The following is a 25,797-nucleotide window of genomic DNA, read 5'->3' as shown; positions in this document are numbered from 1 at the left end:
TTGTGGAGCTTGAGCATCACTCCTTGCTTTTGGGTAGCATGACATCATAAGCTGTCTGGGACATCAACCCTTCAATCCCACATTCATTTACTGTGTGGTTCACACGCAAGTCGCGCCTCACTATTGCCCAGATCGTGATGTGACAACGGAGGTTTTTGTCTGAGGGCTCTCGTTTATGTGCAAAGGAGAAACCCGAGAACCATTCATGTTTGCCAGGGAAAGCACATGGACAAGAAATACATGATAAATTAAGACTATTTAAATATATGGCCTTTGGCCACCTCATTTGTTTCAGTTAGCCAGAGTCTTTTCTACCTCCAAGGGTTTATTGGTTGGCCAGGTTTGAAACGAGTTTTGGCAATATGGGTTTTAAGCCTAAAAAGTAGTGGCATACTATTGTACGTATAGCTCGTGGTGAAAGTTTAGCTTGATGACACTGCACAGAGTAGGCACTATAGATCAAATAGGAAAGTGATTGAAGGACATCTGCAAGAGATGGTAGACAGGTCCTTGGAGCTCTGAATGTAACCAACCCTAATAATTCAAGAGGAATAGTGAACACCATTTTGCACGGACTTCCTTTTGTTTTGATTTAAGGGACTCTCTTAAAACGAGCAGATCAAAGACAGAGCTAAACAAATGGGAGTTTAGCATCTGAAAGTACACAGTGTACACACACACCAGTTGTAAACAATTTCTGGGAGAGAAAGTGCTCCAAGTTGTGGTTCTTGCCTGGTTGGATACTGTAATGTGCTCCCATGGCTTCCAAAGTGTGTAACTTGTGAGCTTCAAACAGCCTGCAGCCCATATAATACTGGGCAAGACTCCCATGTCTTCCCATCTTGCCTCTTTGGCTCGCGTTCATCAAAATGGCCACCATCAAACCCATTTGCATCTGTCGGAGCAATCTTAGTCCTCTTTTTGCAAAGCAGATTTGCCAGATATCTTCCGGGCGATCTCTTCAACTCAGAGGAGGCTCTTTTTCCCCCTGTCTCTCCATGGTTACATGTGCAGCTTAAATGTGGACAACTGAATTAAGTGGAACAGAGTAGTAAAAACGCTGTACGTATCTGCAACAATGAGAACGCACATAAGCGCGAAGTTCCAGGTTTGTAACTTCTTGTGATTGCCAGAAATACATGTGCTTTTCACCATCTAGATTACGAATAGAGCTAGGTGAGTGCAGTCCCATAAGTATCCTTTGGCAATGGTAAATTGCTTTAAAGACCACCAGTTATTCGCAAATGTAACCAACAAGGAACCAGTGGGTTTCTTGGAATAGGTTTAGTAAGGAATATTAAAGTGCTGAAATTAGAACAAACCACATGGCGCATACGAGTAAAAGTGCAGTTGTGTGAATTTTCTCAAAATACATTGAAGTAATTTTTGACTTGTGCAGTGCTGAAAGGTAACTTAAAGCAGATTAAACCACCTTCTCTGAATTTTTTATGGAAGCTTTTGCTTGCTCTGGCATGATATTGAACAAGGTTTAAAAGAAAAGGACCTATCCACGCATACTGCAATTAACAAATACATTTAAAATGTGCAAATGTAGCGTGCCTCGTTCCTACTCACATTCCTAGTTTAGACATCTAGGCAAAAGATAAATGAATGAACCAAATGAGACAATAAAACTATCTTTGGTGACATCTCCACTTGCCTAACAGGGAAAAACTAGGCATCCAAACAAACAATAGCTCCGGCAGCCGAGGCATGTTCTCCAGGGTAGTTTTCTTAGGGAGGACGAGACATGGGAGGACGAGACATAGGAGGACTCGTTTTATTTATGTACATAGTTGTAAATGGTTAAAATATCTTTAGTGCAAACACAAGGAGATTATGGACGGAGTGCTGAAACTTTTCAGACACTCGCCCCCAGTCACAGATCCGGGTTGAATCCATCATAATTCTTTAGCTCACTTTACCACCTCAGTTCAGACCCAGCTATATGCAAATCAGTCTTGACCCTGTGCCCCATGCGAACAGTCCAGACCGAACTGCCAAGCCATGTCTTCCCTGGACCGGAAACAAGCATCCAGGGACTGGTTTCTGGGTAACACCCTTCATCAGCCAGGCTAGCTTGAATCCAGTGGCAAAATGAGCAAGGGACCCTCGTCTGGGAATACCCTGCCAACTTAGGGAGAACAATGCAAACACACGGAGATGGACAAAGTCATGGGGATGGAATGCTATTGTGTATGTATTCCAGCTCCCTGATATGTATGACTGGTCTCTTTGTGGTCAGTTCTACGTTGGCTGGAGAGGGAACACCAACAGCAGTCTCTCAAGCTTCAATCAAGTTCCTGTTACAAACTTACATCGGTCTGAGAGTGGATTGTAACATTGGCGACAAGGACAGTTACTGAGTGCCTTAGGCAAAGAGGGCCAGCACATATTCAAATATTTAGCAGTAGCTGCGGGAAATGGGCAAGCAATAGTCAACCCATATTTAGAATCTAATGCCAACCAATATTTAGAAGCTAAGGCTAGGTTGGAAAAACACTTTGCACAGAAACCAAATATAGTCCTGTGTAGGCACTGTTTTCACAGGCAACCTCAGAAGGTGGAGGAGACTGTGGATGAATTTGTGGCAAGATTACAGGAGTTATCAAATGTCGTTTTGTGGTAACGGGTGATGAATTGATCAATTGATCGTTCAATGGAGGAGTAAAAAGATACAAGAAAGGTTTTGGGTGGCAAAAACATCTGCCACTAAAGAACAAGTTACTTACCTTCGGTAACGATTTATCTGTTAGAAACCTAGGTTAGTTATAGATTCCTCACCTTAGAATTACCCCCAGGCGTCAGACTGGATCCAGAATGTTTTTCGGCGCAGTACCCCTGCACGTCGGAAGATGATGTTGGTCGACTGCGTTAGTCATTGAAGTGGCCGGGATGACGTTGCGGTAGCTACATACATGCCGCCCTCGCGCACTGAAGTCAGTTCTGTACACTACTTTCCACGCCAGATTGACCTCTGGTGCACAAAACTAGGGCCCTGAACGTATGTCCTTAATCCTAGGAGTCAGTTCGCAGAACTGGGAGGATGGGTGGGGAGGTAAGGACTCTATAACTAACCTATATTTCTTACAGATATATCATTACCGAAGATGATTAACTTTTACATCTGAAAGAAACCATTAGTTATAGATACCTTACCTTAGAATAGATACCCCAGCAATAACCCAGGAGCTGGGTCTGCAAACTAAGTTCACACCAGAAACTCCTGGACAACAGAACAGCCAAAGAAGCAGTCTCTCCAGACTTGGCTGTCCAGGAAGTAGTGTTTAGTGAACGTGTGCAACGATGCCCACGTAGCTGCCTGACCGATGTCATTTAGGGGAACTCCTCGTCCCAAAGCAGTGGTAGCTGCAGTCGCCCTGGTGGAATGGATGCGCAGTCCCACTAGAGGCTACTAGAGGCTACTTTTTTGCCAAAGAATAGCAGGCTTTGATGCACAGAGCGACCCACTTGGAGATGGTCTGTTTGTGCATGGCCCGACCTTTTAGCGCCCACGTAACCAGCAAAGAGCTGGTCGTTCATCCGGAATAGTTTGGTGCAATCCAAGTAGCAGGAAAGAGCAGGTTATGGATCCAGACTGTGTAGCCTCTCTTCTTCTTTTGAAGGATGCAGGAAGAAGGTGGGCAAAGTGATGGTTTGGCCAATGTGGGATGTAGTAACCACCTTTGGAAGAAAGGAAAGTGTAGTTCGTAGGAAGACTTTCTCCAGATGGACAGCCAGAAAGGGAGGCTTGGAAGAAAGCTTGTAGCTCACTCACCCTGCGTGCAGAGGTGATAAACACTAGAAAGGCAGTTTTTAAAGTGAGAAGCCTGAGAGGACAGTTATGTAGGGGCTCAAAGGGAGCGCACATAAGATAGGTAAGAACCAAGTTCTAGTCCCACTGGGGCATTACGAAGGGAACAGGAGGAAAAAGATGAGTAATGCCCTTAAGGAATAGATTTACAACAGGGGACTTGAAAAGAGAAGGCTAATCAAAAAGCCTAATGAAGGCTGAAATGGTTGAGAGGTAGCCCTTTAGAGTGCCCAGAGTAGAGTCCTGCTGGGCCAAAGAAGACAGAACAAGAGAACCTCAGAAAGCGGGGCATAAAGGGGATCAACAGCCTTTGCTGTGCACCATGCCGCAAGTTTTTTTCTATCGGCAGGCGTATACAGTCTTAGTGGAGGGAAGCCTGGCTGCCAAGATAACATTGCAGACTTCAGGAGGCAGGCTCAAACTCTACGCAAGGAGGTGGAGGCTGGACAGGTTCGGATGGAGGACCGTCCCCTGCTGCTGCAACAGAAGATCCTCCCGAAGAGTAAGTCGGATCGGAGGAGTGATGGCAATGTTCAGTAGCTCGGGATACCAGACTATTCGTGCCCAATCCGGAGCCACAAGAATAACTTGGCCCGGTCGCGCTTGATCTTCAGCACTCTGGGCAGAAGTGGTATAGGTGGAAAGGCGTATAGAAGACCGCAACTCCACCCGCGATAAAAAGTGTTGCCTAGCGAGTGCCGTCTTGGAAATTCCAACGTGCAGAACTGCAGACATTGCACATTCTTTTCGGTGGCAAATAGATCCAACCAATGCTCTCCCCACTGTTGAAAGAGACCTTGCACCACCTCCGAGTGAAGATTTCATTCGTGATCCATCATGCACCTGCGGCTGAGTTAGTCTGCCTTGGCATTTAGGGAACCTGCCAGGTGTTGAACCACCAGGAATATGCCCTAATGTTCCAGCCATGTCCCGAGGCGGAGGGCCTCCTGACATAGGGTCCACAACCCCACCCAGCCTTGTTTGTTGCAGTACCACATGGCGGTGGTGTTATCCGTGAACACCTGCACTACTCTTCCCCGGACAGAGGGAAGGAATGCCTTGAGTGCAAGACGAATCGCCCGAAGCTCCAGAAGGTTGATGTGGAGCCCAGACTCCGTTGGAGACCAGAGGCCTCTGATCCCCATCTCTCCCATGTAGCCGCACCATCCCAGACGTGATGCGTCGGTCACCACTTTGAACTCTGGTTGAGGAAAAGGGGGAGCTGCAGTCGACCCAATCCTGGTTCGTTAGCCACCACTGCAATTGGTGTGCAGTGCCCTCCAAGATTTGGACGCAATCGGACAGATTACCCGGATGTTGTGCCCACTGGAACTTCAGGTCCCACTGCAGAACCCGCATATGCCACCTGGCATGGTCTACCAGCAGGATGCAGGAGGCCATCAGGCCCAGTAGCCGGAGGGTCATCCTGACCGAAACCCGGGATAGAGCATTAATGATCAGAATCATAGCCTGAATATCCCGGACTCGCTGTTCGGGAGGATAAACCAGAAACTGCATTTAGTCCAGAACCGCTCCGATGAAGAGGAGCTTCTGAGAGGGGGTCTGTAGGTGGAAGACAACATCCTGGGGCAAGCCTGCCTTCAACAGCCAGTCATCGAGATAGGGGAAGACTGGAACCCCTGATCTGTGCAGATGAGTTGCGACCACCGCCACCACTTTCGTGAACACCCGAGGGGCGCTGGTAAGGCCATAGGGGAGCACGATAAACTGAAAGTGCTTTTGGCCTAACGTGAACCGCAGGTAACACTAGTTGGCCGGCAGGACGGGAAAGTGAAAGTAAGCGTCCTGCAAGTCCAACACTACCATCCATTCTCCAGGGTCGAGGGCAGGCAAGACTTGAGCGAGCGTCAACATTTTGATCTTCTCCTTCCGGAGGAAGCGGTCGACGTTCCTGAGATCCAAGCTATGACACAGGCCTTTGTCCTTCTTGGGCACCGTAAAGTAGTGGGAATAGCAACCACTACCTACTTCTGGGGCAGGAACGTGCTAGATGGCTCCCTTGGCCACGACTGCCAAAACTTCCAGTTGGAGAATGGCCAGATGAACCTCCGACATGCGATGGTACTGAGGTGGCATGGATGGAGGGGTAGTCTTGAAGGGGAGGGAGTTGCCCCTTCAGACTATTTGCAAAACCCACCAGTCGGACGTGATGGTGCGCCAGTGGAGGGGGGGGGGGGAGGAGGTGATGGCGAATCCTGCCGACCACTGGCATTTGGTGGCCCTGAAAGGTCAGACTAGGAGGGTTTGGAGGCTGCTGCAGAGGGGGCTGTGGTGGACTGGCCTGCCCGCTAGCCCCCAGAACCACAGCGCTGATTCCCATGTCCCCGGCCACGCAGAGGCTGAACAGCTTGCGCTAGCCTGTGGCCATGGGTGGCGCACCCCTTCCGTAGCCACGAAATGGGCGACAGGCAGACTGCACAGGGCGGGTGGTGGAAAAGCCCAAGGACCTGGCCGTAACCAGAGTCCTTAAAGAGCTCTAGCGAGTTGTCCGTGTTGCCGCCAAAAAGGCGACGGTCATCAAATGGCATGTCCCGTACGTGGATTGGACATCCCAGGAAAAACCAGTCAACAGCAACCAGGCGTTGCGTTGAATGGCTACAGACGTGGAAATTGTCCTGCCTAGTGAGTCAGCGGTATCCAGCTTAAAGCGGATGGTAAACTTCGCTGCGTCTCTCCCTTCGGCAACTGCAGGGGAGAGCACGGCCCGGGCCACCTCCGGGCACTGGCACAGCACCTGTGCCACCGTATCCCACACAGAGTGGGCTTAACAGCCCGACAAACACGCGATTTTTCCCGACCGCAGTCAGAAGCTGGGGGAATAAAACATTTTCTTCCCAAGGTGGTTCAGCTTTTTGGATTCCTTATCGGGTGGTGTGTTCAGGAATGCGCCTCTGAAGGTGGAGACTTGGACCACCAAGCCCTCAGGGGTGGGCAGTAGCATCGGGCAATTATCCGGTCCACAAGAGCCCCTGTGTTGGGCCTGGACCAGGTGCCCAAAAGGATGTCCGTGAGGGCTTCATTAAACAGCAGCAGGGGCTCTGAAGAGCTCGCTGCCGGTTGAAGGACCTCTGTCAGGAGGTTAGTACTAACTGCCACCGTAGGTAGGTAGCTCGAGGTGGAGAGCCTCAGCTGCCCTACGCAAAACCACTGCGTACGACGCTCGCTCCTCCGTAACCACGGTAGGAGGAGACAACATTCCATGGTCTGGTGAGGTATCCAGACCACTGCCTTCCCCCAGTTCCTCTCTCCAGTTCTGCTTATAAGTCAACTGGTCAGTTAAAGGATCCCCAGACCCCTCCCAGTCCTCACCCTTTTCTGGCTGCCAATCTGGTCTCAAAGAGCCAGGGTAGAAAAAGGGGGACTAAAGTACCAGGCCAATGACGGTCTGTGTCTACCTCGAGGTGGAGGCCAGGGTCGATACCGGATGGAGAGACAGCCGACGCTGGTTGCGGACGTTTTTCCGGTGGGATCGGCACCAGGGAGGGGTAACAAGGTCGACTGGCGCCGAATCTGATTCAGGCCTGGATCCAAGGGGACCCTGCGGCGCTGAAGCCGCAGCCGAAGACCCAGGGCCCACAGCCAAGTCCACGGGGCCCCAATGCGTGCCGGTGGAGTCAGGCTGCCCAAAGATGGCATACATCGCTTTGTAGAAACACCGAAGCTGGGCAGGGGTCGTACTGGGTCACGGAAAGGGAGGGAAACCAAAGTCGACCCAGCGGGCTCCGCATGCAGAGCCGTGGGAGGGGAACCACCTGCATCCTATGTCGCGTCTGCTGACGGATGGGGAGAAGTCAGAGCGACGATGCTTCTTCGACTTCTTATGCTTTGACTTACCTGACCCAGAGTGTGAAGACTTACACGAAGAATGGTGTTGGCTAGAGTAGCTTTTGGGACAGCTCCTGCAAAGACTTCGGGGGCATGGTCCGGCAGTCAGAGCACGACTTGGGGGTTGTGGTCGCGCTCCAGGCAATAGAGGCACACGCGGTGCAGGTCCGTTACCAATATTAGTCGGTTACGGGAACTGCAGGCCTTGAATCCGGGCATCCCTCATGCACCAGGAATCGATTGACTCAAAACGAATTCGACAAAAGTTGAGAACTAAGTCAGTCAATAAGTGACTAGAGGTACTGCTCTCTGGATCTGCGCTTGCTGGCACGGAAAAAAAGAACGGACGTCAGTATGCGAGGGCAGAGTATGTAGCTACCGCGATGTCATCCTGGCGACCACGACGCCAAACGTGGAGTCGACCAATGCCATCTTCCGACGCACAGGGGTACTGCTTTTTTTTTTTGCAAAAACCGTTTTTATTATATAACACAGGTACAGTTGCCAAATGTTGTGATCAACATATTCGCGGTCTTCTTCCAGTAATAAACACCAGTACATAATACAGTAGAGACCACTTTCAACTATCAGCGCACTGTCCCCAACACTCCCCCATGCAGACAATCCCTCCCCCCACCCACATGTCAGTGTACCAGAGTCACAGGTACCGGGATAAGTCGATCGCGTAGTTAGCCGTTGGCGCGGCCGTGGGCCATTCCCCACCCCCATGGTCAGGTGCCAAGCAGAGCGGAGAAGGAAGCCCCCCCCCACCCTCAAGCGTGATCCATCAGCCGCCTCTCCGCCGCTACGCCGCTGCCTGTGGCTCCAGCGCTTCAGCACCCTACTCCGCATCTGTGCCCCACCCCCGGAGGTCAGCCACTAGTGCCTCCCATGCATGTGCCACGGCTAACGCCTTGTCATCGTTGCTCCGCAGCGCTAACTGCAACCGAAGCGTACTCTCGCTACCCGCCCATTTTGTAAAGGCAGCTCTCCACCTCGCAAAGCTGGGACCAGTTCTCGTTTTCCAGTGCAGGGTAATTTCTCTTTTAGCCATTACCAGCCCTAAGTCGCAAAACTTGCTCGTGACTTTCGTGCGCGGTGTGTGGAGAAACCATAGCAGCAAACAAACTCCCATTTCCACCCCCAGTTCCCGCCCCGTCACCTGGGTCAAGCAATCAATGACCTCCCCCCAGTAGCAGCTCAGAACGCCACAGAACCAGAACATGTGCTTAAAGTCAGCTCCCTCCTCCCCACAGCGAGGGCACTGCGGAGTGGGACCCCCAAAATATTGAAATAGTTTAGCTGGCGTCAGATATGCCCTATGCAAGATGAAGTATTGCACCAATTGAAACCTGGCGTTACGCGTGCTCTTCCAGGCCCGTCTCTGCAATGTGGGCCACGTCAAGTCCGGAATGGGCTTCCCGACGTCCCGTTCCCATTTAACCTTCAGTGCACTCAAAGGGGCTAGATGTTCCGTCGCCATTCTCCGATATAGGCAAGTAATGGCCTTGGTTGTGCCCGCCGCCATGACCACATACTGACAGCCGGCAGCGGTCTGCGGTTCAGAGAGCCCCGAATTCCAGTGTTTTTGTAGAGCTGCCACCAGGGCCGCGTGGAGTAGATAGTCTCCCCTCGGGATCCCGAAGGAGTCCTGCAGTTCCTGGAATGGCTGAAGCACTCCGTTGAGGTATAAGTCCCCCACCATCTGTATCCCAAGGTCTTCCCACTGAGCCAGCCCCGACCAATCTCCGCCGTGAGGGAGGGCCGTGCACATCCCCAAAGGGATCTCCGGGGCGTAGGGGTGAACAGTGCCGACCCTCCGCAGGCTGCGGTTCCAACACAACCGGAGCGTTCGTTCCTCAAGCGTCAGTTGCGACAGCTCCAGCCGCTACTGGAAGACAATAAAAGAGAGGACATGTCGCGGGATCACCCTGCCCCGTGGGTCTTCGGGGCCCCTAAACTCCCTCGCCACTGCCTGCGTGAGCCATTGCATCTGGGCAGCCAAATAATACCATTCGAAGTCTGGCACAGCAAGCCCTCCCTCGGCTCTAGGCCGTCGCAATGTGGCTAGCGCCACCCGTCGCCTGCCAGACCCCCAGATAAAACCCGTGACCATGGCTGTGAGCCTGCGGAAGACCGACACGGGCACCCAAATAGGGAGCGTGCGGAAGAAATACAACAGCCGCGGGAGCGCCACCATCTTTAGCAGCGCTACCCGCCCAGCTACTGAAAGTGGGAGGGTGCTCCAGAATCCAATACTGCCCGCCAGGCCTCTGATCGCCCTCCCTACATTCCCCTCCAACAGATCTTGTTGGGTGCGGTAGATGTGCACTCACAGGTACGGCAGACAGCTAGCTTCACAGCGGATTGCTCCCAGGGTGGGGGGGGGGGGGGGTCCGTTCCCACTGTGCGATGGGGTACACACAAGTCTTGCCCCAGTTGACTTTCAGGCCCGACAGGCAACCGAAGTCCTTCAGCAGCGCCTTGGCGCCGTGGAGGGCCCCTTCCGCGTCAGCCAGGAAAAGCAACAGATCATCTGCATAGAGGGAAATATAATGGGTTTCCCCCCGCAGTAGCAGCCCAGCGTATGCGCGTCCCAGCCGAGCATGGGCCGCCAGGGGTTCAACCGCCAAGGCAAACAGCAAAGGCGACAGCGAGCAACCCTGCCTTGTTCCCCTTCTTACTGGATAGGGGGCCGATATCGTGGTCCCCGTCCGCACCCTAGCCACCGAATTAGCGTAGAGCAACCTCGTCCAGCGCACGAACCCATCCCCCAAGCCGAATTCCTGCAAGACCCTAAATAAATAGGGCCACTCCACACTATCGAAGGCTTTCTCCATATCAACCGACAGCGTCAGAGCGGTCGGATAAGCCAAGCGGTCCACTTCCATAACCCGCAACAGTCTCCGGATACATGTCGACGTGTTCCGTCGAGGGATGAACCCAGCCTGATCAGGGTGTATCAAGGAGGGCATATGCGCCAACAACCTCGTGGCTAAGATTTTGCTCAGTATCTTATAATCTACGGTGAGCATGGAGAGTGGCCGGTACGCTGTCCTGGCACTCGGGTCCCCTCCCTTCTTCAGGAGCGGTATGATCAGTGCTTCCCGTGTTGAGGCGGGCAACTGACCCTCTTTCCAGGCCTCCCGGTACACTGACTGTAGCTGGGGGGCAAGTAGGTCCGCGTAGGCAGCATAGAACTCCACAGGGAGCCCGTCAGTGCCCGGGGTTTTCTTGCGCGCCATATGTTTGATCGCCATGTGAATCTCGCCTAGCGAGTTATCCCCCCCCCAGCGTCTCCTTGAGAGTGGGGTCCAGTTTCGGTAGTTGGGCCATCGCCAGGAAGTCCTCCAGGTCCCCAGGAGCGTCTTGCATGGTATTAGTATAAAGGGCGGTATAATACACCAAAAACTGACCATTAATCTCCCTCTGAGAGTATACCGTTACCCCCTCCCCGAGGGTCAGCGAGAGTATGGGAGAGCCACGTGCATCCGGAGTCGCCAGCCAGGCCAAAAGCGACCCGACTTTGTCCCTCTCCGCATGCGCCCTAGCGAGGTATGCCTTATAGTCAAAACAGCGGAGCCGCTCTACCTGCACTGCAACACGTTCGCGCGCCGCGACCACCTCATTCTGGGATTGCTCCCCCGAGTGCTGTGCCCTCTCCATAACGCGCAGCGTAGCCTCCGCCTTCTCTATGTCTCCTAATAACGTTTTCCGGACCCCGGACGTGGAGGAGATGCATATACCTCTAATAACCGCCTTGAACGAGTCCCATTCCCAAGCCCTCGTGGACGCCGTCCCAGAGTTTTCAGTGAAATAATCCGTGACGCCAGCCTGGACTTCCGCGTGGAAGACAGAGTCTTCCAGCAGTCGCGGATTCAGGCGCCAGGTGGGTATCGTCTGACGCTGCCTACTCCAGTGTGCTATGACCAGACAGGGGTTGTCGTCCGATATGGTTTTCGCCAGGTACTCACTATGGCGAGTCAGAGCCTGTATGCCCGGAGAGCATAATATGCCATCCAGACGCACATGCAGGTCATGTGGGGTAGAATAAAAGGAGTAGTCCCTCTCCATTGGATGGTGCTCCCTCCAGGTGTCCACCAACCCCCACGCAGTCTGCCAGTCCCGCCTACTTCTAGCTAACCTATGGATTGCCGATTGAGTCAAGGGCGGGTGCGACCGGTCTAAGCGGACATCAGTGATGGAATTAAAGTCACCCCCCAGTATGGTCGGTCACTTTAGATACTCCGCCAAGGTGCCTGAAACTCGCGTAAAGAAGGCCGCTTGCTCTATGTTTGGGGCGTAAAGGCTACATAATGTTACGTCTCTCCCATCCAGCCTGCCCTGCACTGCCACAAACCGTCCCTCTGGGTCCACCTGCGTGGCTAGGGGTTGAAAGGGAAGACCCGCTCTAACCCAGATAAGGGCGCCCCTGGCAAACTTAGAATAGGTGGTGTAAAACAACTGCCCCCGCCAGCGCCTGTGAAGTGCCCGCCCCTCCGCTCGATCCAAATGAGTCTCCTGCAGGAAGGCCACCTGCACCCCCCTGCGCACCAAATAAGCATGGACTTTGCAGCGTTTCGTCATGGAGGTGAGCCCCTGCACATTCCAGGTTATACACTTCAACTCAGGGGGGAAAGCCATCACACCGTGCAACATATGCTATCCAATCACTCCCCGTCCCAGGCACACTGACATTGCCCCAACCCCTCAACTCCCCAACAACCCCCAAACCCTCCCGCCCCCAGAACAGGTTCCCAACCGTAGTCACCCATCTAAATACAATACAATTACCCAACTTCTCTGATAGCCACCAGAGCCTCACAGCTAGTGTGAGTAAGAGGAGGTAGGCCGGGGCCGAACGGGTGCAGAGAGTGTTCCAAGCAGGAGTCCCAGCCCAGTCTCCATAGTGCCGTCCCAGACCCATCCCGCCCCCGGTGCACCCGACCCAGCCCACCCCCACCCCCATAGTCAAGGAGCTTCGGACAGTCCCCCAAAGATCCACGGCAGTCCCATCACCTAGCGCAGAGTCAGCAGTGTAGTACAGCGCGCCTCCAGCCCCGTACAAGCCTCCTTACTGTCAACGGTGCTTCGGGGATAGTTCAAGTGTCCAGTATGCCGTCCGCTGTCCCAGGTGTGACATGCGGCAGCACTGTCATATCATCCTCTTCCGCTGCGTCATCACTGCGTTGGGTCTCAGACCCTGTATGGGAGCCCTCCTCCCCAGCAGGGGCGATCACCTGGGCGCCGGAGATGGCAGAAACCGCCTGTAGCGCTGCTTTCCGCTCCAGCTCTGTCTGGGACGCCAGGGGGGAGCCCCTCCCAGGCCGCCGAGTCCTGGCACGTCGGCCCCGGCGAAGATCTCCGCATGCCCCCTGCAGTAGAACGCGCCCCCGTCCCGGTTCTGTGCAGCTCCAGCCAGCCCCACGCAGCGTCAGGGTTGTTAAAAAAGAATGTTTCGCCGCCCAATATGATCCGCAGGCGCGCCGGAAATAACAGCGCGTATTGGATACCCTCGTCCCTGAGAGCCTTTTTGACCGCCAGGAACGATGACCGGTGTCGCTGGACCTCGAAGGGGTAGTCCGGGTAGATAGAGACCGATGCGTTGTCCACTCGGTAGGGACCCTGAGTCCTGGCCTTCTGGAGTATGATGTCCCGGTCTTTGAAGTGCAGTAGACGCGCAACCACCGGCCGCGGCGGCCTCCCCGGATCCAAGGGTCGGGACGGGACCCTGTGCGCTCGCTCCAGCGTGTAGAACGGCGTTAGCCCCTCTGGCGCAACCACTGTTCTCAGCCAAGTCTCAAGGTAGGCAAGCATGTCGGTCCCCTCGATTTTTTCCGGCAGCCCCACCACCCGTATGTTATTGCGGCGATTGCGCCCCTCCGCGTCCTCAGCCCTCTTCTCCAATAACTGCACTCTCCGTTTCAGATCATCCACTGTGGCCTCCGAAGCTTTCGGGGCCGGTTCCAGCTGCGCAAGCGTGACCTCCGTCTGTTTGACTCGGTCGGCCAGCTTCCGGTGATCCCCCCGGAGCAACCCAAGTCCGTGGAGACTTGTGCTATGTCGGTCTGCAGCGCGATCCTAGTGTCCGCAATGGCTTGTAGTATCTGGTCCAGCTGTTTTTGCTGTAGGCCCCCCGATGGGTCCCCAGCCTCGTCGCCGTCCCTCTCTCCAAGCATGTCTGCGGTCGCAGCAGCAGCACCCTGCCTCGGGCGTGTTTTTCCCATCGCGCCACTCAGGGGCGGCTCGTCCCAGGCCCCTCTGCCCCGACCTCCTGTTGTCCACGCTATGCCGGGGTGGGCCGCAACTCCGCAGTGGTCCGTGGGTGGCAGCGCAGCGATCCCGCTTCGCGGTCCAATAGAGCTCGCCGCCCTCACAAGGGATCTGTCCAGCTGCAAGGGGACCCCCACCGATCCAACACAGGGGACAAGGGGGGGGGGGGGGCGGGCCACCCTCCGCGCCTCGCTCAGTCAAGTCAGCCAGGTTGCCCCGGCCTCAGGCCCACAGCGCTCTAGGAGTGCCCCACCGCCGCCACCCAGGTCCGGTCACCGGACTGGCCGCCGACGTTTGGTGCAGGGCGTCGCCACGCCAGTGGCGCTTCGCAGCTCCCGCCGCTCCAGCACAGCAGGTCCCACAGCCGGAGCCTCTCGATTGGGCTCGCGCTCGTCGTCCAGCGGCCCGGGGGCCGCCCACCACCACAGGATCCGCCGCAAGGGCTCCGGGGCTGCCTCTGGCCCGCAGTCCCGGTGCCCGCACTCCGCTGTCCCACCGCAGCTGCCACCACCACAGCGCCGTGTGGGGGTCTCTGGTGTCGACCCCCGGCTTCCGTTGCTCTCCGCCTGCGGCCCCGCACTTCCGGCCGGCGCCTCCGGCACGCCACTCCGATGCTCTGTTCGCCGGAACAGGCCTCACAAGATGGCCGGCAGCAGCCCGCTCCGCCTCCGGCGCCAGGCCAGCCGTCGCGGCCCCCGGCCGATCGCAACACAGTGGGGGAAGTCGGGGGCGGCCAGGTCCGGCCCCCGGGAGACTTTTAGCGGGTCCGGGCCGTCAGCAATCAGGATAACGGCTGGGCTGGGTGCGGAGCTCTCGGCTCACGCGTACATCCCCATCAGCCTCTCAGCCACGCCCCCCGCACAGGGGTACTGCTGACGAAAAACTTTCTAGATCCAGTCCGACGATTGGGGGTAATTTGAAGGAAAGGAATCTATAACTGTTTCTTTCAGATAGATGCTATTGAGATGGCAAAATCGTGGAGCAATCAGAGTTATGTATGATGGAAATGAAGAAAGAGGGAAGTAATAGTGTGAATTGCATTAAGCAAAAGGAGTCTGAGGTATCAGTACCACTAGTAAAGGGTATAACAAGAACAAGAAAGGGATAGCTAGTGAGAGATACACTAGAAGTGGAGCCAACTCAAATGCTCCCAAACTGTTGGAAAATGTGTACAAGGCGTAGGAGCAGTTTTCACAATTCTGAATTCAGACATTGTTATGCTTTAGGGAAAGACTTTAAAATGTGGTCGTAAGGGGCATTTTGCCCGAATGTGCAATGTCAATAACAGATCCAAAGTGGCATCCATACAAGAGTGCAAGAGGGATGATTAGTATTCTGCTTATCTGAAACGCAAGATGGTCTGGGAAGGTGATGCATTTAAAAATCAAGGAAGAAACTGTACAACTGATGGTGGATTCAGGATCTCCATTTACCATCATTCCCCAGGAAATGTTTGATGCATTGGCCGAAAGTCCGTTTTCTTTCAAAAGATACCAATCCTGGTGCTAATCAAGGTGAGAAGATTGATATTTTGGGTTATATGTTAACAAATAATCAATTTCAAGGGAGGTGTGATCATGGAAAGGTGTATGTTGCAGAGAGTGGACCTCCAATATTGGGTTGGAAACCGTATGATTTTCATATCCTTATCAGTCCTTATCAGTCCGAGAGCATCCAATCAGGTCATGGCACTGGATGAAGTCACTGTAGAAGAAATTGTGAGGGGGCGAATTAGGTATTTTCGGATATGGACTTACTTAAATATGCGCACAAAATAATGCTTAAACCAGGCGCTGTACAGGATCAACACAAAGTACGCAGGGGTCCTATAATAGCAAGACAAAAGGTCAAACAGTTGCTTGAAGAAATGGTGAGACAGGGAATAACTGAGCCCACAGAGGCACCTTTTTGGATTTCTCCAGTGGTCATCATGGGAAAATCTGACAGCAGTTTTAGGTTCTGTGTATATCTGCGCACGCTAAATCAAAACAATGTTGTGATAAACTATCCCCTATCCCAATATTAATACATTTGTGTTGTTGCTCCGGGGGGGGGGGGGGGGGGGGGGGGGGGCGAGCTTGATTTGAGTGCCCATCACCAGATTAAATTGCACCCAGAATCTAAATATCTTATGGCACTTATTACAACTGAAGATGTTGCAGTTTACCCAAAGGCAGTTTGGCCTCGTGACGGCAGCGAGTGCCTACCAAAGAATGATCAGTCACATTATAAAAGATATTACTACAAAGAGTACCATTAAAGTTTTTAATAAGGTGTTTAAAGATAAAGGATACCCAGTGAAGTTAATCACTGATAATGGCATCCAACTTTCATCAAAAGGAAATGATGAAGTATCTCAACTTTTGTGGTATGTTGCATTCTCGCACCTCATACAACCCACAAGCCAATGACATTGCTGAGAGTGATGATCACATGGTGAAGGGGGTGATTAAAATGGAAGTTGAGAAGAGAGGTGGTGATAAAAGCATGGTGAGAGATTTGGTTTGGGTGTACCGTACTACAGAAAATAAGGTTACTAAAATTCAGTTTTGCGTCATGAAGAAGGTCAACACAAAGAGGTCTCTAGCATGGATGAAGTTGGTGGGAGCAAATCCAGTTGGAAGGAAAAGCGAATAAAGGTGGGGCATTAGGAGAAGTCTGGTGCTGGTTTAACAAATTTCCAAGGACCGTTTAGAGTGAGAGAAGTGCATGACTTTTGTGGTGTTTGAGCACGGGGATATGAGGAAATATGAATTTTGTGATCAGTTATGTCCCCTATCGTAGACCCCAACGGCTCCATGTGCATGCTATAAGTACATGTATGTTCCCTCCAGTTCCAGTTATGAAGACGCAAATACATGTGCGTCCACCGTCAACATGTCCTCTTTCAGATCCGCCATGAATGGGTCAGATATGCCATTCCTAAGTATGAAAGGCCACCGACTTTATGTGGTTCACTTTCCACATTTTACAGATTCAGGCGAGTAGGCCCTGAATTCTGCCATCAAGCCTTTTCCTGCCTTCTGCCTATGAAAGCTCCAGTCCGAGCCCGCATCTGTATCCATGAACTTTGTCCTACTCCCTGCGCGGCTAACGGTGCCTGATCCAGCCTGTTGCCTGCCAAAAACTGTATTTCACCTTCAAGATTATCTGCTCCGCTCCTCATCCGATGCATTCCTGTCTAGTAGTTTAGGTAAACATTCTTCCAGCTACCGTGCAAAGGGCCAGGCCTCGCTGTCCTCATGAAAGTAATTCATAGCCCCTGTTACCATGGAAGATTCCTGCCCCCTCGCATCTCATGTAGACACTTAGACGCTTGTACACGCACTAACAGTCAGCATAGAATAGATTCCGTCCAAGAGACCTTTCCTTTTGGATAATACAGTTCTTTAAACATAAGATATTAGATATGATTTGGGATTAGGTTGACATGACCCCTCAGACTTCTGTCTCCACATGTAGAGCTAAATGTCAAGTCCCCTTCACCCTCTAGTTGCACGTCAATCACACGTCATGCGGCTGCGCGCGCATCTCTGCCAAATATTTCTGCTGACATTGCAGGATTCTCTTATGGATCCACCCACTTGTGACATCATGTATAATGACGTTTTCTAAGTTACGCCTATATGTCCGCCTTTTTTAGTTACGTATGCATATTTTATCTATCTTATCAACTGTTACGCCTCCTGCATCTGATTCACTGTAATGCATTTCTTATAAAAATGATTACTTGTCAATAATGTATTGCCTTCCTTCCTGAACCCTCATGGTGATGGAATTTGAAGCCTGCAGTTCGAACTGTAATTCCTTTGTAGAGGAATAAAGCCTTTTAGAACCTCTAATACCACGGATTCTGCCTCTTATATTTACTGAGTTATTCTTACTAGACTTTACCGCATAAAAAATAGTACCGGTAATGAAATATTTACCACAGATAGATGGCATAAGAGGTCAACCAAATCAAAATGCGCACTTTACAGGGCACAGTACCCCCTCCTCCCTGCTATGCCTGGCCCCGCCCAAGACTACCTGACTCCGTGTAAAAAAAAAGGTAATTGTTCTATTATAATTTTATTATCCTCTGACTTAGTGGGGTGATGACCCTCCACCAATTACGGAGGAGGTGGGAGATGTTTAGGACAGCTAAGTCAAAGAGGTTGTAGAGATTGCATATAAAACCATTGGGTGAGACGTGACTGAAACCTGGGCTCTCTGACTGGGGACTTGAACTGGACACTTCTGTAATGCTTGCTTGATGGGTTTCGCTGCGGGAAACAGTTGGGACATTATTGTAAGAAATTAGACAATATATGCACACATACCATGGCTGCTATAAATCAGATCTTCCATACAGCATAGGAGCTCCTAACAGAGTATTTTGAAATGGTAAACTTCAGTTGTGTAGGCATGTAGTGTCACCCTTAGCAGCACGGTAAGAGTGTAGATTCAAAAATTGGTGACAATCCATCATCACCCAGTGAGCAATGCAGGTTTTGAAGGAGAGGCTTAACTAGTTTAGAGAATTGATAGAATACATTTTACCTTGTCTGCTTGTGCCCAGGGCTTTCTGGATGCCTCAATCTGGTTTCACTGTGGCTTGACGTATAACTGTCTAGAAGTTTGATGCAAAGTCCATTTGCAAAATCAAGTGTCAACACAAGATGTTTGTGGCTGAGCCCTGTGAGAACATCTCAAGTAGGGATGTGTTCTAGCATGCTCATTGTAAACAAAACATCTATTCATATTACTAACTTGGGTTTGAGGTAAGAGGTTAAAGTCCATTATATCGAGCTCCCTTCACAGTCTTCATTGGGCCTGTTGGCACCCTTCTCATCCAAGGACATGCGGCTACAGATCCAAGCTGTGGACATAATTCACAGGCATTTAGGTTTAGGATGTCTTAAGCTGAAGATGGTCTTAGCATCCACTGGTCAGCTGTCAAAAAGCCAGAGATCTTAAAGTCTAAAGGTTTTTAAAGTTTAGTTTGAAGAGGATCTGTATATCAGCACAGCTATAAGAAAGTTAAAAAGTGTTTAGAAAATGAAGGGCAGACAACAAAATGCACACTGAAGACTGGCAAAAAAGAACAAGGAAATGTGACAATGTTGGCCCAGTCTGTGAGGTGTTTATACAACTGAGGAACGTGACCTGGATTTCGCCATTTAGCATTTGAATCAAAATCTGGCTGTGTCAAAATATTGTCAATACACATGATAGATCGAGCAGGAGTACTGCAGAAACTCTTATTAGAATCTATTTGTATAGGAAATTGCCTAGATGGACACTTTCAGGTCTGAATCCATTCTAAAACGAGTATTTTTGTTCAATTGAGGTAAAGATCTGTGAAAAGGCTGCCCTTTCAGTTAGTAGTCTTCAATGTGCCAAATAGCCCAGTCCCTGCTTCTCCATTTGATGCAAAAGTGTTTTCAGGTCATCAGGAAATAGCAATTTGATAAAAAATATTTGCTTTGGTCAGTATGCCAGCAGAGCATTATAAGAATGCATATGAAAATGATTAGAGGGCAGAGATCTACCGGCAATTTGGTTATATTTATAGCTTTGATTAATCACTGATTTTCTTTTATCATAATCAAGGTAAAGACAGTTTTGATTGAGTTGTGGAGGCTGTGAAATTTGCTGAGCTGGAGAAAGCAAGGCTGATCCTGCCTGTTCAAAGGAAAGTGCAATTTGAGGTCATCGTCCTTTTCAATGAGGTGTTTTGTCAAGGTGGCAGAACTTTGCAGTTCGCATTAAGCCATCTGGCACGCATACTAGGTCACAACATTCAGACTATTTTCAAGAGCTCTATGGAATTCCATTGTGTCTTGTAGCGTATGTGCTCAGTTTCAGGTCAGAGTTGAACTATGTCAACTTTTGTTGAAGAGGTCTATATAATAGGTTGTTTAAAGGCAAACCACTATGTAGAGAGCCATTGGTGGAAATTATTGAAGAGCACTACTGAGTGAAAGTTTTACTTGAAAGAAGTGTAGGTTGAAGCTTTTGGGGGTTTAACAGTCATACTTGCTGTAAGACCGCTTTGAAAGGAGGTTGATATTAAAAAGGATATAGTGAAACAAAATGAATATAGTCAGTGGTGCCTCTCTTAAATGTTCAACAAAAACATGGTGAATAGTTGAAACCCCATTCCAACATGGCAGTGATGCTCTAAATGAACAGCTGACAAAATATCAATATTATGAACAACTTGCAAGTAGACTTTATAGGTAAATAAACACATTGCCTGGACTCTGGCAGGACAAGATATTCGGGGGTGGTCAGAGACACTTTTGCAAATTGATTTGGACAAGACCTATGTACTGTACACTATGGAACTGAATGTACGTGAAATCTTCCTGATTGGCTGCATTTGCTCTAACTCGGAGGTTCAGGTTTTGCTTTGAAAAATCCAACAAAAAAAAATACAAGAATGTTACAACATTGTATGGAGGCCTCTGCAACAGAAAAACTGTTGGGAGTCTTCACAAATCCCATATGCAGAAAGGTGCGTTACTCAATATGCAGCTTAAAATTAGTGGCATGATGGATCACTCATTTTCCCCGAGTACAGCCATCTTTTCTAGTAGTTAGCATAAAGTACTATCAGGACACCATATTTTATCTGCTTCCCACAAGAAGGCCTAACAAAAACACATGATCGCGGATACAGTCACCAATTCATTTAATATCTGCTCTTTTCTGCCGGAACAGATTGCTAGGACAGGGAGAACTTAAGGTAATGTAATACCACAAATGCTAGAAAAAAAGCGTCCATATATTGGTTTCTTACCAGAACATGCCACACATATTCGTGAACTCCTTGAAAACTGCAGAACCTCACACTGGCACCCAGAAGTCCCTGGCCTCCCCACATGTTGTTTGGTGTAACTTCAACCTCCCGCACTTTCATGGTCTTGATATTGTATACTTCCAGCTTCACTGGTTTCTCTGCATTGGCCTTCAACAAGTCTTTAAACGTGTTGTTGTCCTTGTTCTAAAAGAGGAAAACATTTAAAATGATACGGTCAAAGAAAGTACTACAAAGGCAATCGGCTTATCACTAATTGTGCCCGACTGTTCAGTGTACAATTTCAAGTCCGGTTGATGCACTGCTGCAAAGGCGGCTCACAGAATACTTAAGGGTGTAGCTTTTAAAAACAAGCACTGGCATAGGCAACAGGTCTTGCCTTTGGAACCTTGTAAGTGTTTAACCATTCAGCACATTATCCATTATATTAGCAATTAAAGACATCAAAGTTTGTGGTAAATTGATGGTGAGAGACAATGAATATTCTGTTGAAAAAAGCCAAATAAATGACTATGCAAGCCCATTATTAATTGTTTGGTCAGAAATTGATATATAACTAATTGCCAGAAGGCATCGGACCAAGTGTTAAGTAGCTGTAGCTTTGCTTGTGTGTTCTTTCAACCTCACACTGCATAAAAGACAGACATGACCATTTATCATCAATTACTCGCCTGTTGGACTTCCAAGCATTGCCAGAACACCATAGCACACAGACATCTGGGGCAGCACTTGAACAAGCACATGCCACGCCTTTCGTTGCCTAGAGGTGGGGCAAATAATGGACAACATTGGTTGTCCTGTCTGTACAGGGAGGTCCCACTGCCTTTTTATAAAGTAACTTGCCTTTATATAGTGCATCTGCGCATTTTCTTGGCTGTGCTGTGAATAAGGTATTAGTAAAGTGAGGTAACTGGCTAGTGCCACGAGAGAGAGAAAAGTGTGTGCTGTATTGGGGAAAGTTAAGAGATGTGATCACTGGAGGATCAGCCACGTGCTGCGAAAAGTGTAAAATGGGCAGGATCACGTTTAGGTATTTGTGACGTAGGCTGCAATAACTAGGAGCCTTGAAAAGCACAAGTGATGCCCAAGCTTGCAGATGAGCGAGTGGAGATATCCATCGCCACATATAGCCTTTCATAGTAGTTTATAAATGTGAAATTTTTTGGCAGATAAAGTAACTTTAGCATACGTGCATTATTTGATGTGCCCAGGAACACATGACATGGCAAAATTTGGCACTGGGGATAAGAAGTCGTGTTTATTTCACATTTGACTAGTTATTGGGTCATATCTTTTATATCGGGGCTATTAAAGATTAAACCACAGTGAGATCCCCACTAAGCTTGTGCGGTGCAGTGCCTAAAGGCGCTGCTTTTTGTTTTCGGACACCTATACTCTTTGCCACAGTGCTTCTAAATTGGTTGGATTACACTTTCGCTGTATGTGCCTGAAAGCGTGGTTGAACAAAGGGTACGCTACTCAAAATACAGTGGCAAACTGGCCCGCTGGTAATTAAGAGGCTGACCGATTCAGAAGAACGGTGTTTTCACTTGGTAAAACTGCAGCATGCTTAAAGCCCACAGGATTGCATCATGCCTCGCAGTGCATACGTGCTGCCTCTAGGATCGACCTAAAAACACCGCAAAACCTCGAACAAATAGACAAGCAGCACCAACAGAGAACGAGTAGCAGTAAGCCAGTGCAGTGCCTGCATTAACTAACCGAGCCTAGGAGTGAACTGTAAATTTAACTGACAATAACAGACTTCCGCTAATTACATTTGTACTCTCACATTCCACCGTTTTCAAAACAAAATTTGACCGTTCTGGAATTTACTTTTTCATGTCACAACTGCATATTGAAATCATCCTGAAAGAATGTTAAGTCCCGCTTGAACAGGCACAACAAAAATAACTGATGAGCAGGCAGGTTTCTCAGCTTTAACGGTTACCACCATCACACCCATCTTTTAAATCATCTTTGCCAATGCCACCAAGGGTCGCCACCTGACCAGTATTTTGCAGGTACAGACAGTATTCTTATGGCTAGACTAGGGGACTAGCAAATTTGTAATACCAGAAAAATCATTGTAGGAAAGTAGGATCTGCTTCTTACAGTAACCCCCACTTTTTGCTTCATGCTATACTGTTTGACTAGCTTGACTGGGATCCTGCTAATCAGGACCCCAATCTATCTGCTTTCTCTCTAAACTGTTATGTACTTAGTTACACTCCAGATTGGATACTGGGGTACCCTTGTCAGTTCCTAGTATAGGGTACCCATGTACCGAGGGCATGGGTACCCCAGAGACCTCTCATGGGATGAAGCATGCATTATGCCACCCATTAGAATCCATACAAAATGGAACTACAGACCTGCCATTGCAGCCTGTGTAAGTTGGTGCATGCACCGCTTACTTAAGATATAGGTTTACTGTGAGAAGTAAGCCTGATATATGCTGACCACTAATTAAAAGTGGACAGACTGCACCAGTCCAAACAACCCTTATGGTGTTTTAAGAGTTCAAAAATAACCTTAGAAAGCTATCAGAGTGGTATCTGTGGAGAGCAGCCTTAGTCTTAGTCTTGAAGGAATGTTAAGCAGCTTGCTTTACCAGAATGCATCCTTATAGTATTTATTAAATGAAATGAGAACCACACAGTAGTTACAAAAATATGAATTTATTAATATAACACTAAAAGTACGACACCGTATCTTCTACACGAAAATACTCTCAAAGCACACAATTCTGAAGCACAGAAACAATCTCAAGTAGAACTAATACACAGTGGGCTCCAGGGGTGGGACCAAACCATATACTAAAACAGTGGTATAAGAACCAAGTCTCTAGTCAAGACAGTGTCTAGAGTTTGTAGAATCAATGGGACCCCAAGGAACCACCCAAGGTGAGTAAGTAGGGACCACATGGAGAACGGGTGCAGTGTGGGAACACGACCGCATGCACCGTACAATTCTATGAGATAGTCGCAGTTGCAGTTTTAAAGCTTAAGGACCCTTTGGAGTGGACTTTGAAGAAACCCAGTGGAACTAAGAGGTTGGAGAGCCACCCCATCTGTGGATACCGTAGTACCAGAGTTACCCATCCCTGGGAAGACTGATGCATAGGGCTGAAGTGGTGTCGGAAGCCGCCAAACTCAGAGGACTTCAAAGAAGAGCCACTGCTGGAAGAAAGAATCGTGTTTGTCGGAATTCAAAGGTGAATTCTTGTTGAAGAGTACCTGAAAGCAGAGGGGACAGAGTCTGGGTCACTCAGGAGAGACCAGGGGCTCGGTAGACAAATGCCACCAACGGCAGGTGCTTCAGGTGCATTGAGGGGGTTCTCAACTCTGCAGCCACCGGGACCAGGAGACGTCAAAGACGACAAGGAGCCAGACATGAGTTGTTCCACAAAGGATGTTGAATACTGAGGGATCAGGGTCAGGTCAGAGGACGTGCAAACCTTTGCAATGGCACCCCACGCAGAGGGTCGAAGGTTATGGTTCAGACCAGCAAGGTCCAGGAGACTCACCAAACAGGGGAGTCAGGGCAGGCCTGGAGCAACCAGGGGGGCCCAAGAAAATCAAAGATGACCCTCAAGAGGACCCACAGGCCGGAGTCACAAGGGGACCTCAAGCAGTTTCACAAAGCAACAGCCCACTGAGCACTCAGTGTGAGGAGGCCGAAGTTCTTTGGTGGAAATGGTGCCAGAGGCTGGGGCTACTCTGAGCCCAGTGCACTTGTTTTGGGAACGCCAACAAGCATATGCAATTGCATAAGTATGCAGTGCACAGGGGTACGGGCATTGCAGCCCCCACGAGGGATTGAGCTCAAACTTGGTGAGAGGGCAGCTCAGACCTCCAGGGACTAGGAAACTCACCTCCTGTGCTGCTGAAGCCTTCAGAGTCCGTACGAGCTCAGGAGCAGCAGACCGGTCAATTGTGATGTGGTGCCTGCAGTTGCAGGGGAGTGACTCCTTCACTCCAAGGGATATATGTTCAGTTGTCCTTGATGATCGAGAGCCTGTATGGTGCACAGGCACAGATGATGCTTCAGACAGAGGGAGACTAAGTCGGGCCCAAACGAAGTCCAGCGATGTCCAGAGTGTCCAGACGGTCGAAATTCAGTGGTTTCTGGTTCAGAATCTGGTCCACGTCAAATCTAGGGTCCTACAGCCAGGTAAGCCCATTTGTACCCACGGGAGAGGGTTGGACAGATTCAGGGGACCCTCCCAGGGGATGGTCTGGACAGTAGGGAGGTTGCACCAATGTCCTTTGTCCAGTTTCGTACCAGAGCAGGAGCCAACTGCTCCCATGACTGGTTTGAACTTGACTATGCACAGGAACGCCAAATGTGCCCCTCATGCAGACTGTCGCTGGCAAGTGCACCCACCCAGGCCTAATACACTAAATCCTGTCTGAGAGGTGGTCCCACCGCCCAGTGACAGGAGTCCTATGGTCCTGCCTTCCCCTGCTCGAGCTTGGCTCAGCAGCAGGAGGGCAGAAATGTGTGCCTGGTCGGCAGCAACCCTTTTGAGCTGCCCGGTACTAGAAGGCTGGTACCGGGAACACCAGGGACCACACAAAGCTAGTTTCGGAGGCAGTGGAATCATACCTCGCACACCGGTTACTGGTGTGGGGGTATGATTCTACCATGTTTGACACCAAACACGATAGGGTTACTTCCAGCAGTTTTACAGTTGGTCATCACACGGTTGCATAATGCCACTCTGTCGTAAATGGCTGTAGCACCAACAACCCGGGAGAATGGACACGGTAGGCTGCAAGGGTGTCCTCCTCAAGCAGTGGCACCCTCTCACTTAGTACCAAGCACCCTGCCTTGAGGACTGTTAAGGCCTACTATAGTGGTGACTTATAAGTTAAGTGTAGTGACCATTAGCTATAGTAAACCCATATCTTAAGTAGGTGGCACATGCACCAACTTACACAGGCTGCAATGGCAGGCCTGTAGATCCATTTTGCATGGCCTCTCATGGGTGGCTTAATACATGCTTCAGCCAATGGAGGCCTCTGGGGTACCTATGCCCTGGGTACATGGGTAC

The 25,797-nt window shown here is 50.1% G+C and overlaps 1 protein-coding gene across 2 annotated transcripts in view; it reads right to left on the bottom strand.

Moving 5' to 3' along the window:
* Positions 1-25,797, bottom strand: part of LOC146789709 (Golgi reassembly-stacking protein 1-like) — a 380,315-nt gene that overhangs the window by 281,909 nt on the left and 72,609 nt on the right. Inside the window, exon 3 of one of the 2 annotated variants that reach the window (XM_085632043.1) lies at positions 20,721-20,924. The exons of the other annotated variant lie outside the window; for it this stretch is intronic. Coding sequence (XP_085488169.1) covers positions 20,721-20,924 — 204 coding nt within the window. The remainder of the gene's footprint in view (positions 1-20,720; positions 20,925-25,797) is intronic. 2 annotated transcript variants of the gene reach the window in all.

This window comes from Triturus cristatus, chromosome 10 (assembly GCF_964204655.1).
Source record: "Triturus cristatus chromosome 10, aTriCri1.1, whole genome shotgun sequence".
NCBI classification, from domain to species: domain Eukaryota; kingdom Metazoa; phylum Chordata; class Amphibia; order Caudata; family Salamandridae; genus Triturus; species Triturus cristatus.
Note: the sequence above shows the minus strand (reverse complement) of the source record. Positions and strands in the feature narration are given on the sequence as shown.